General features: G+C 42.4%; 1 protein-coding gene across 1 annotated transcript in view; it reads right to left on the bottom strand.

The window, feature by feature from the left end:
* LOC119410201 (DEP domain-containing protein 1B-like) overlaps positions 1-12,342 on the bottom strand; it is a 46,645-nt gene that overhangs the window by 21,539 nt on the left and 12,764 nt on the right. The window contains exon 9 of the mRNA XM_037677114.1: positions 4,271-4,447. Within this exon, the coding sequence (XP_037533042.1) occupies positions 4,271-4,447 (177 nt within the window). The remainder of the gene's footprint in view (positions 1-4,270; positions 4,448-12,342) is intronic.

The raw sequence follows: 12,342 nt of genomic DNA, 5'->3' as shown, positions 1-12,342 counted from the left end.
AGCGCTGCTCTACAGCCCACACATCAGACCAGCCCACCAGGAAATCTCCAGACCCTCCCGCAGCCATGCTGGACCTGAGTTTAATTTGTTTGTGACAAATTCCTTCATTTCTCACCATTTCAGTCATGGCATCAACGGAGGAGGAAGAGATCACTTGCCTCTTGGCAAAAAAACAAAAGAAAAGGCCAGATCAGAGATGATAAAGGGGAATTTAATACATTGGGGTCGCATACAAAACAGTCCGTCGCTGGGCAGTTTATTGTGCGACACCGCGTACGCGTATGCGGTCGTAAAAACTTGAGCTTAGCACGGACATGCCCTGGGGGGTACGCTCGTACCTCTGCGTACGTACGTGCGTACTTCTGCGTATGGATGTACGCGGCAGTATACTGGGGGCTTAAGAGTAAAGAAAGAGTAGAGAAAAGAAATCGTCCATCATTAAACAGGGGTGGAGGCCTCCGGGTTCAACTGTCCCCCTCTTACAATGCTGTGATTGCTAGTATCACTCAGCCTCCAGTGAATAGTAAACAGCCATCAGTGTGCTAATGATCCACTGTTGGGCTGATGGTCCTTCTTGACCATGTGAGCAGCTGGTTTTGGTTGTCAGCAGCAAACTGGTTGATCCACTCTGAGAAGGTGCTATTTAAGAGACTGAGCTAAATACAGCACCTCAGACTGAGGAAGTCTTTCGGATGAGAGACGAAAGGTATCTACATTTTTTTGCTTTGTTTTGTTTTTTGAATGTCCAGAGGACCAGATTGAACTTTTTTTGATTTTTCTACCTGGATTATTGAGCATGCATCAGGATATCAGTTAGAGTATAATAATATCAAAAACTCTAAGCATCCCTTGTGACAATAAATCCATTATTAGGTAATGACAGAATTATACCAGCACAGCAAATCTGCCAAGAGACTGTAGTCCTTGAACACTCACTGATTATGCAAGGAGGGCATTATTCAATCAACAGTCTAAAACAAACCCTGATGGAGCTGGGCAGCTCTTCCACAGAGATAAGAGAATCTGAATAGGACCTGTATAGACTACATAGAGCTTGGCTTTGTAGAAGAGTGGCTGGCAAAAAAGCATCTCTTTAAGTAAAATAATAAATAAATAAATAAATAAAGAGACTGAGATTTATTCCCAAAACGAGTAGAAGAATGTGCTGCGATCATATGAGACAAGTCTATTAAACATTTTGTCCATCAAGGCCAACAGTATTTTTTGCGAAGCACAAAGCTCCAATTCAGCACATACCATGTTAAAAACACCATCTCCACAGTGAAGCACGGTGGTGGAAGCATCATGCTGGTGCTATTTTTAATTGCAAGGGAGTGAAAAACTGGTCAGAGTTGAAGGAAAGATAGATGGAACAAATGTTTATCTTTTTGAGACTGGGACAAAATTTACCTTCTGACAGGACACTGATCCTTAACACATTGCTGAAGCAACACTCCACTGGTTTAAGAAGAATAACTTTAAAGTCCTAGAATGACGCATGCAAAAATCCATTTGAGAATGACTGTTTTGATTAAAGATTGCTGTATACAAGCAGCACCCATCCAACTTGAAGGAGCTGGAGTTCAATCTGATGCAGAAAAAGAGGGCCTTCTGATCTGACAACAAAGACGAGTTAAAACATTTACAAATAGAAGGACTGAGCAGTGTAGGGACTCATTCAAGCAGAAACTGAAGGCAAATTTTTAAGAGATCAGCAAAGATGTGGGTGGGATGAGGAAGATTACATATTTCAACTCTAAAGCTCATCAGCTGAATTAGTTGTTCAACAGATGTAGCACTCGACCCCCTGTTGGACCCCATGCTCCCACTACACCAGCCTCAACAGCTCTTCAGTCTAACTAATTAATCCTGCCCTCTTCCTACCTTGATGGATGCTACTGTTCACAACCGCCTTTCTACTCCAACCTCCACTGCAGCGACTTCTCTACTTCAGGTCTCCTACCAAGCCTATCAACATTCTGGGTGATGAAGTAGAGATTGTAGAGAGGTACAAATATTTGGATGTGTACCTAACAAAATAATGGACTGGCAGCTCAACATGAACGCCATTTAAAGGAAGTAGATGAGCAGACAATATTTTCTGAGAAATTTCACAAGACGTTACAGATCTACCCTTGCTGGGACCCTTAAGGGATCATGGGAGTTTGCCCAACCAATCTGTGTCTGTTTTGTAGACTTGTAGAAGGCAATTGTCCATAATTGACTGTAAATGGACTGTTCTTAGGAGGGAGCTGAGATGTAAGGGAAAGCGCTCTGTTTACCGGTCAGTCTACATTCCTACACTCATCTATGGTCACAGACTCTGGGTAATGATTGGAAGAATGAGATTATGGATACAGGCGGTTGAAATGAGTTTCCTCCACAGGGTGGCTGAACTCTCCCTTAGAGATAGGGTGAGAAGTTCAGTTATCTGGAAGAGACTCAGAGTAGAATTGCTGCTCCTCCACATTGAGAGGAGCCAGTTGAGGTGGTTCGGGCACCTGGTAAGGCTGCTTCCTGGGTGCCTCCCTAGGAAGGTGCTCTGGGCATGTCCAACTGGGAGGAGATCCCAAGGAAGACCCAGGACACACTGGACAGACTATGTCCCTCGGTTGGCCGGGGAATGCCTTGGGGACCTCCCAGAAGAGCTGGAAGAGGTGGCTATGGAAAGAAATGTCTGGGCCTCCCTGCTCAAGCTGCTGCCCCCGCGACCCAACTTCGGAACAAACTGAAGATAATGGATGAATGGATGGATGGATTCTTATTTTTGTGACCGTATAACAAGTTCCTTGATGTGGACTGTGGTGGATGCTTCTTGAATATCTCTTGCTCTCCCTTTACTGAACGGTCTACGTTCCGACACTCACTTATGATCACTAACTCTGGGTAGTGACCGAAAGAACAAGATTGCAGATGCAAGCAATCACAAGTTATCTCTGTAGTATAGCTGAGAAGTTGTTGTTCATGAGACGGGTAGTAGAGCTGCTGCTTTTCCACATCCAGAGGAGCTAGTTGAGGTGGCTGGATTTATTGGGTATGTTCAATTGGTAGAAGACCCATGAAAGACCTAAAACACGCCGGAGAGACTACGTCTCTCGGCTGGCCTGGCAACGCCTCAGAATCCTCCCAGAAGAGCTGGAAGAGGTGGCTGTGGAAAGAAATGTCTGGACCTCCCTGCTCAAGCTGCTGCCCACAAGACTGGACTCCAGATCAAGCAGAAGGTAATGATTGATGCATGAATGTTCCAGATATTTTATTAGTTTACCAGACAGTGTTGTGGTGCTCCATTATGCTGATAGTTTTTCCTGTTAAAAGGGAGCTGTTCCTTTTCACTGTCACCAAAGCGATGCCCATGATGGGAGATTGTAATGAAGTGAAGATTTGATGCAATCTACTGGTTTCTTACATAATAATTGTTTTACTGATTAGCATTTTATAATCTATGTGTATGTCAGGGTTCACAGCATTTCATAAAATCAAAATTCCCTGAGTTTTCCTTGTTTGGAAAATGTGAAAGTCATTTTCCAGGTTTTCTCTTGATTCCCAGAGTCGCTAGGAACGCTGAATGTTTTTGTACAAGGCCCTAAGATGACTTTTAGTGTGGATTGGTGCTAAATACATAAACTGAACAGAGCTTCTGATGACATCTTCTGTACTTGTAATTTGCTGGGGGCGCAGCATCAGTGTCAGAGATGCCAGCGGACTAAAAATAACAAACTCATTAAAAATTTTTGAAAAAATCTTTAACAGAACCCGAGGAATTTCCAACTGATAACCAGAGGAAACCAGCTGAATAAACATTGTGTCATCATGTCAGGACTTCTTGGATTCCCATAGGTGTTATCCTTGGCCATTCCCCGACATCCTTCAGATGTGGGGAATTACGGATCTCACCGGAAGACACTGACTGATTATTCCATCATTATCAGAACTCTTACATCGCCCTCGAGAGCATCCTAGGACATTGCTCACCACTCTCGTCGTCTCCCCCCTCTGCGGAATGTCTATGTCACTATGTGCTTGTTTGTGCGCTGTGTTTTTTAACATTAGGGTTTTTCTTCTCAGCCAAGAAGAGTCTGATAGGAATTTTTTCGTTTCCAATTCCTTCATGTGTCCAGTTTCACTACTTTTTTGTCTGTCTAAACAGACCTCCCTTGTAAATGAGTCTTCTAGGCTCAATGTGACTTTTCCATCTAAATAAAGGTTGAATGAATGACTCATCTGACATTTCTTCATTGTATTGGATTGTAACTGTTGAACGATCACTGACCTGAGCTCTTTTAAGGTGTGACAGATGCTCCTCGACCTGGCAGCGCAGTTTGGTGTTCACTTGAAAGATGGTGTTGTGGTGCTCCATCATGAATGTCACCAATTTGGTGGCAAATAACTCGTCCAAGTCCATGTCATCAGCTGAACCCAGAACACAGGAGGAGAACATTTGTACCATCTGGACAGAAAACAGAGAGACGGATAAAAATTAACTTAAGCAGCACAAATAAACTTTATTTAGAAGTTCAGGTATTTGAACGTCATGAATGATGGTACCAACCAATCGGGGCCTGGTACTAAGTAATGAGGGCGTTGCTTCATTTGGTCATGGTGAACAGGACTACGGAAATGAGTTTGGATCATGACCAAAACGACATGATCCCGGCTACAAGCAGCTGACATGAGCTTCCTTCATAGGGTGGTTGGGCTCCGCCTTAGAGATAAGGTGAGGAGCTCCGTCATCCAGGGGAAGCTTGAAATAGAGCCACTGCTCCTCTGCATCAAAAGGAGTCAGTTAAGGTGGTTTAGATATCTAATTTGGATGCCTCCCAATGGAGGATTTCCAGACATGTCCCACTGGGAAGAAGGCCTCCATGGTAGACCCAGAACTTGAGTAGGGATTTTGTATCTTCTCTGGCATGGAAAATGCCTCATTGTCCCCCAGGAGAAGCTGGAGAGTGTCGTTGGGGAGGGGGAGGTCTGGGTTTCTCTTCTGGACTTGTTGTCTCCAACAACTGTCACTACTTGTGACGTGCAATGACAATAACATTAAATTCTATTCTATTTTATTCTATTCTGTTCTAACCCATCCGCAGATAAGGGGTAGAAGATGGAGATGAAATTATGAACAGCATAAAAAAATACTTGGAGACCGCATTACCAATTTGGTGAAGCAAATAATACGTAAATCTTGTAGTTTGTTGAATAGAGTGGATTAATTCTGGTAGGATTGCACTGGTTACATACCAAGATGCAAATTCAAAAGGGTTAGGTTTTCTATTCAAAAAGCGTTCAATACAAAAACAACTGGACTTTATTTGTAACAGAAGACGTTTCGCTCCTCATCCGAGGAGCTTTCTCAATTCAAAGAGCAGAGAGTGAGAGATTCAGGTTATAAGGCTGAGTGAGATAAGACACACACACACATATATGTAGATTGACAATTCACACCTAAACAAACATTAACAGTAAGAGTCTTTTGTTCCTCTAATTCACAGACGTGGCCCCTCTGTTCCCATCAGGTGTGAAAACCGGCTGGGAATCAGTCTTAAAGTTGCATTATAGGTTTTTGAAAGTGGAAATCTGAGGCCTCCTCCTCTGTTAAGAGACGGCTTTTCTCTTTTTACATAAATTGCCTCCTTCACCCCCCTCTCAAACCATCTGTGCTCTCGGTCCAAAATGTGCACATTTTGGTCCTCAAAAGAGTGTCCCTTATCTGTGAGGTGGAGATGAACAGCTGAGTCTTGTCCTGTGGAGCTGGCTCTCCTGTGTTGAGCCATGCGTCTGTGAAGAGGCTGTTTAGTTCCTCCAATGTAGAGGTCTGGTCATTGGAGAAACTAAACAGCCTCTTCACAGACGCATGCCTCAGATTTCCACTTTCAAAAACCTATAATGCAACTTTAAAACAGATTCCCAGCCGGTTTTCACACCTGATGGGAACAGAGGGGCCTCGTCTGTGAATTAGAGGAACAGAAGACTCTTACTGTTAATGTTGTTTAGGTGTGAATTGCCAATCTACATATGTGTGTCTTATCTCACTCAGCCTTATAACCTGAATCTCTCACTCTCTGCTCTTTGAATTGAGAAAGCTCCTCGGATGAGGAGCGAAACGTCTTCTGTTACAAATAAAGTCCAGTTGTTTTTGTATTGAACGCTTTTTGAATTCATCATGTCCTGGATGACTGAGAATCTTCACCAGCACGTTAGGTTTTCTAATTAACAGAGATTAGATTTCTTCTGTAGGCTGTAAAATGTACACTAGATTAGATATTTTGTTCACGATGTTGTGTTTGAACATTTAGAATTGCCTTCACCTGTAAATTCAAGCAATCCTGCAGCAATTCATGACATTAGGTAACCCTCCACAACAATCTTTGTCTGAGACATGAATCACGTTATTGCACAAATGATCTTTGTAGATAGAGAACACTTATTGTGTTTTAAAGATCATAGAATCTTTCATGCCTAAATATTAATATTTTGTTTTTATTGGACCACAGCTGCTCTCCAAGAGAAACTTTTGCATGAGGTAGAGGTACACAATGCATGAGTTACTTTGTTGTCATATTCTGTCAGATTTCACAGTTGCTTCACGTTAATTATCTCTGAAAAGTTTTAACTTTTCTTAAATTTGACTGGTTTATAATGAGTCTTCTGCTGAAGTGAGAGATTTCTGGCTTGACATAATCCTTTGGAGAAAAACTCTAGAGTTGCTACTGCAGAAAAGTTTAGAGTGAGTGAATTATACGCCTCTGAACACATTATCATAATCTTTGTCACGAGTTCCCAAATGTGTTTAGATAGACGAAAACGTTAGAAAACCCCCTGACGGCACATAAAGTCCATCCATCCGTTCGTTATCTTTACCCGTTTCTTCCATTTTGGGTCACGGGGGTCACCGGTGCCCATGTCCAGCAATCACTGTACGAGGGGCGGGGTACACCCTGGACAGGTCGCAAGTCCATCACAGGGACACAGAGACAAACGAGACAAACAACTATTCACTGTATCACTCACACCTAGGGACAATTTAGAGTTACCACTCAGTCTAGCATACATGTTTTTGGTCTGTGGGAGGAAACTGGAGTACCCAGAGAAAATCCACGCATGCACAGTGAGAACATGCAAACTCCACCCAGAAAGGTCACGGACAAGAGATTTGAACCGGCAACCTTCTCACTGAGAGGCAGCAGCTTTACCAAATGAGCCACTGTGGTGCCAAGAACAAACTAAAACAAGAAAAAAAAAAAAAAACAAAAAAAAAAACCTAGAAATTCAGATGGAACTCAAACCAAACTTGAGTTAGAACCAAAAACTTGCCAGGATCCATCCCTCTGTGCCACCTCAGACAGGCAAAACAAGAATAAAATAAAATAAAATAAAAACCTCCTTGTTTGTCTCCAGTCTCCACCGTGTAACTTCTACCCAATTTAATGTTTTGCACCAAAAACATTAAGTTTTACTTGCATTATATGTTCAATTCAAGTCCAGAATTTTTTTTTTCTTGAAAACTACAAACACTAATCACTATTCATCACTATTGTTAATATTCAAATCCCTTGGCAAGAGGGACATTGGCATCCTGCTTGTTTATTTTGTATTTATAACAAATATAACCAATAAAAGTATCCTAGAACTTGTTCATAAATCATATTCATGTTGACGAACTACGTACTAAAAAATAAGCTTCAACATTTAAAGGGCTAGTCTGAGCAGTTATGATGTTCTGTCAGTTGTCAATTGTACCTTATTTTTGTGACTAGAGCTGTGCAATTATAGTTTCAATTTTGACTTATGCTTCTACCAACCACCAAAACAGGAGATTTGACAATAACAATAATAATTAAAAATAATGAATCATTAAAAATAATCAGCTTTGCAAGAGTGCTCTTGTCTGCCTCCTAAACGCTGCAGCTCATTTCATTTTCACCTGCTGTCATCAGATTTTTAAAAAGTGTGATTTCTAATAAGGTTTCAGGAAACAACACAGAACAATGACTGCTTCGCTCAAGGTTTTTAACAATGTCGTTGAAGCACTGGATGCTAAGGATGTTTGTGCTGCACTTTATTTAGACCCGTCTAAAGCTTTTGACACTGTGGACCACAGTATCTTATGTCATAAGCTCTCAGAAATTGGTTTCTCAGATCACACCATTGGTTGGTTCACTAACTTTCTCTCTGATCAGAGGCATTGTGTTCAACACAATGGTACTTTGTCCACTTATTTAACGGTTAACAATGATGTACCACAAGGCTTAATCTTAGGATCCACCCTCTTCACAATCTGCATAGGTAATAGGGGTGTAACAGTACATCGATTTACATCGATATATCGTTTAAATGATTAATGATTAAATTATATTGTGGCAAAACTAAAACATTGATTCATATCATCAACTTTAAAATATGCTTTTATTTTGAAATTCCCAAAGCACGTCTGTGTCACCATTTCTGTGCAGAAAGACTCTGCGGCCACCTCAACAACATGGCAGACGAGGCAGAAAATACAGATAATGAAATTCACTCTCCTGCTGGATTTAAATCAACACTGTGGAAATATTTTGGATTCCAACAGAAGGATGGCTCAACAGAAAAAATTCACGTCATATGCAACAGGTGCCAGTGTGAGTTAAAATAGTCGGGAAACAACTAATTTGGCCGTTCACCTGAAGAAGAAACTCAGCATTGATAGCCATACAAGCTCAATATCTATTTTTGTTTCTTTATAACTGAAAGGTAATCAGGGCACATTTAAGTTAACTGGTTTAAAAAAAAAAAGCACTTAAACATGAGAAATGTGAGACCAGGTTATTTATTTTTATTTTTTCATTAATTAAGAAAAAAATAATGCCTGGTGCCTGTAATAACAGAAATAAAATGGCTAAATCATATTTTAATTGTTTTTGTAAATGTATTTATATGTAAATGAGATGGGCATTTGATATCGCAATGTCGATCGCAGACTTGTGTATTGAATAGAATCGAAATTTTATCGTGACAGACTTTGTGATATCGAGAAAAATTGTGTTGTCATACAAACAAATCAATATAATATTGTATTGTGGTCATGCTGGTGATTTACACCCCTAATAGGTAATGTAGGTCAGATCATCCCTGATGCATCCTTACATTTCTATGCTGACGATACGGTTGTTTACTGTCAAGCTAAAACAGTTGATAAGGTTTTCCAGCTATTGCAAACTGCTTGCTTTTGACATCATGCAGTCTGATCTGTTCTGTCTCAAACTTGTACTAAACACTGGCAAAACCAAAGGGATGTTGTTTTCAAACAGGAAGTCGGTCCCAGCAGTTCTTTCCTCGATTTTTTTCTTCAAATGGTACCCCTATTGAGTTTGTCGACTCTTACAAATACTTGGGTATCTTGGTTGATTCGCATCTGTCTTTTAAAATCCACATCGAAAACTTGGTAAAGAAATTGAAAGTGAAATTGAGTTTCTTTTTCAGAAATACATCCAGTCTTACTCTGAAAGCTAGGAAACACCTTGTGACTGCGACTTTCCTTCCCTCTGACTGACTATGGTGACATTATTTACATGAACGCTCCTACAAGCACCCTGCAGATGTTGGATGCTGTCTATTATGGTGCGCTAAAATCCATGACTGTCTGTAACTACCGTACCCACCATTGCACCCTGTATTCACTGGTTAAGGATTCAAGGATTCAAGGTTCTTTATTTGTCATTCCACCACATGTGGTAGTATGTGGTGGAACAAAATTATGTATATAGGGTCCCAGTTACATCCACCAAAAGTATTAAAATGTAAAAGAAAAACAGTAATAAGATCTAAGACATGAACTAAGAAAAACGTTAATAAAAATACACTAAGCACCAACAGCATAAAAACAATACACCGAACAGTAGCACAAATGTGTCTGTGTGAGCAGATGAGTACGAATGAACACAGCAACATTAAAACAGATCAGCAGCAGCATGATGTGATTTTTCACAGTGATTATTCTGGTTAGAGATTCATGAGTCTAACAGCCTCAGGGTAGAAGCAGTTCCTCAGTCTAGTGGTTCTACACTTAATGCTCCTTAACCTCCTTCCTGAGGGAAGCGGGGAAAAAGTGTGTGTGAGGGGTGAGTGGGGTCCTTCATGATGCAGGTGGCCCTCTTCTTGCATCTGGAGGTGTAGATGTCTGTGATGGTGGGGAGACTGACTCCAACAGACTTCTGTGCAGCCATCACCACTCTCTACAAAGCTTTTCTTTCTGCAGCTGTGCAGCCTCCATGCCACAGGATGATCTCCACTGCACACCTGTAGAAGGAGGTGAGGACTGTGCTTCCCATACCAGCTCATCTCAGCTGCCTGAGGAAGTAGAGTCTATGATGAGCTTTCTTGATCAGGCTGGTAATGTTGTTGCCCCAGCTGAGGTTGTCATTCATTTGCACAATCCAAGATGGCCGCGCTCAGAGCAGTTGCAGCTTCACAGGCTCCCGGTACCATCCCAGTTTTTAGAAGTTTTGATATCGACTCTGTGCCTGACTCCGCACGATTTATGCGTGTGAACTATAGCCGAACCGAACTGATGAGAATAGGAGCGGATTTGCCACGAAATAAAGCAGAAATCGGCAACAAACTCAAAACTACGCTCGGCAGAATGCAGATCTTAAAGTCATCTACCTGGAAGCTGCAGCAGAGGCGTTCCAGTGGGCAGAAGAGGAAGCGCTGCTCCGGGCTTAAGAGGAGAGGATGCTGGGCAGGGGTTATGGTGAGGCTACGAGCTAATGCTAAAGCCGGTAAACTCCCCATGCCGTCTCTCTTTCTGTCGAATGTATGCTCGTTGGACAACAAGGTGGATTTACTTCGTCTGAGAGCGGGCGCCTCAGAAGAGATGAAGAAGTGTGCAGTGCTTTGCCTCACAGAAACATGGATTACAAGCGAAAAGCCAGATACAGTCTTCCAGCTGGATGACAGACTTTATTTTTTCGAGTGGACCGCTGCAGCGAGCTAACGGGGAAATCACGGGGAGGCGGAGTATGCATATACGTGAATAAAAGTTGGTGCACGAACTGTACTGTTGTAAATAGCTCATGCTCAAAGGCTTTGGAGCAAATAACAGTGAAATGTCGGCCACATTATCTACCGCGCGAGTTCACAGTGACTTTCATCACGGTTGTTTACATTCCTCCGGACGCTAATGCTAATGAATCACTGCAGGAGCTTCATGATATCATCAGCTCGCTGCAGAGCAAACACCCCAAAGCTCTTTACGTTGTAGCCGGAGACTTTAATTACGTGAATCTAAAGGACTGTCTCCCAAGCTTTAATCAGCATGTGACAATTCCAACACGTGGAGACAAGACGCTGGACCATGTTTACATGAATGTAAAAGATGCATACAAAGCCGAACCCCGCCCCCACCTAGGACTGTCAGACAACATCTCAATCTTCCTGGCTCCTGCTTACATGCCCCCGCTGAGACGCTCCAGACCGGTACAAAAGAAAGTTAAATGCTGGATCCAGGACAGTGGCCCCATACTGAGAGATTGTTTTGACCGAACAGACTGGCAGGTTTTCAGAGAAGCTGCTGAAAATGGAGGTTCGCTTGATCTTGACCAATACACATCCTCAGTTCTGGGTTACATTAGTACATGTACTGACACCGTCTCCACTATCAGAAATGTTAAAAGTTACCCAAACAGAAAACCTTGGCTGAATGCAGAGGTGCGTACCCTGCTGGAAGCCAGGAACACTGCCTTCAGGTCTGGAAACTCAGAGGAGCTGAGTAGGACAAGAAAAGAGCTGGTTGCTGGTATTAAGAAGGCCATAGCCACATATGCAAAGAGGATCGAGGGTCAATTCATCTCACAAGACCCTTGGAGCATGTGGAGGGACATTAAGTGCATAACAGATTATAAAGGAAGAAGCGAACAATGACCCAAAGACCCATCTCTGCCTGATGCTCTCAACAAGTTCTATACACGTTTTGAAGACCTGAAGAGACCACCCAGCCCCAGACTCACCTCACCACCGGATGAAGAGCATCTCAGCGTGACCTCAGCAGAAGTAAGGAGTACCTTCAGGAGGATTAATCTGCACAAAGCAACTGGCCCAGACAACATCCCCGGAAAAGTATTGAAGGAATGTGCCGATCAGCTCTGTGAGGTGCTGGCAGACATCTTTAACACCTCACTTACCCTGGAGACAGTTCCCACCTGCCTGAAGACTGCCACCATCATCCCAGTCCCAAAATGCTCTACAGTGACTGGTCTGAATGACTATCGGCCAGTGGCCTTTAGTTGCTAAATGCTTCAAAAAACTGGTCATGACTCACATCAAAAGAACCATCAACATCAACGAGGACCCTCATCAGTATGCATGTGTCTG

The sequence above is a fragment of the Nematolebias whitei genome, chromosome 5 (assembly GCF_014905685.2).
Source record: "Nematolebias whitei isolate Nwh7 chromosome 5, NemWhi1, whole genome shotgun sequence".
Classification (NCBI taxonomy): domain Eukaryota; kingdom Metazoa; phylum Chordata; class Actinopteri; order Cyprinodontiformes; family Rivulidae; genus Nematolebias; species Nematolebias whitei.
Note: the sequence above shows the minus strand (reverse complement) of the source record. Positions and strands in the feature narration are given on the sequence as shown.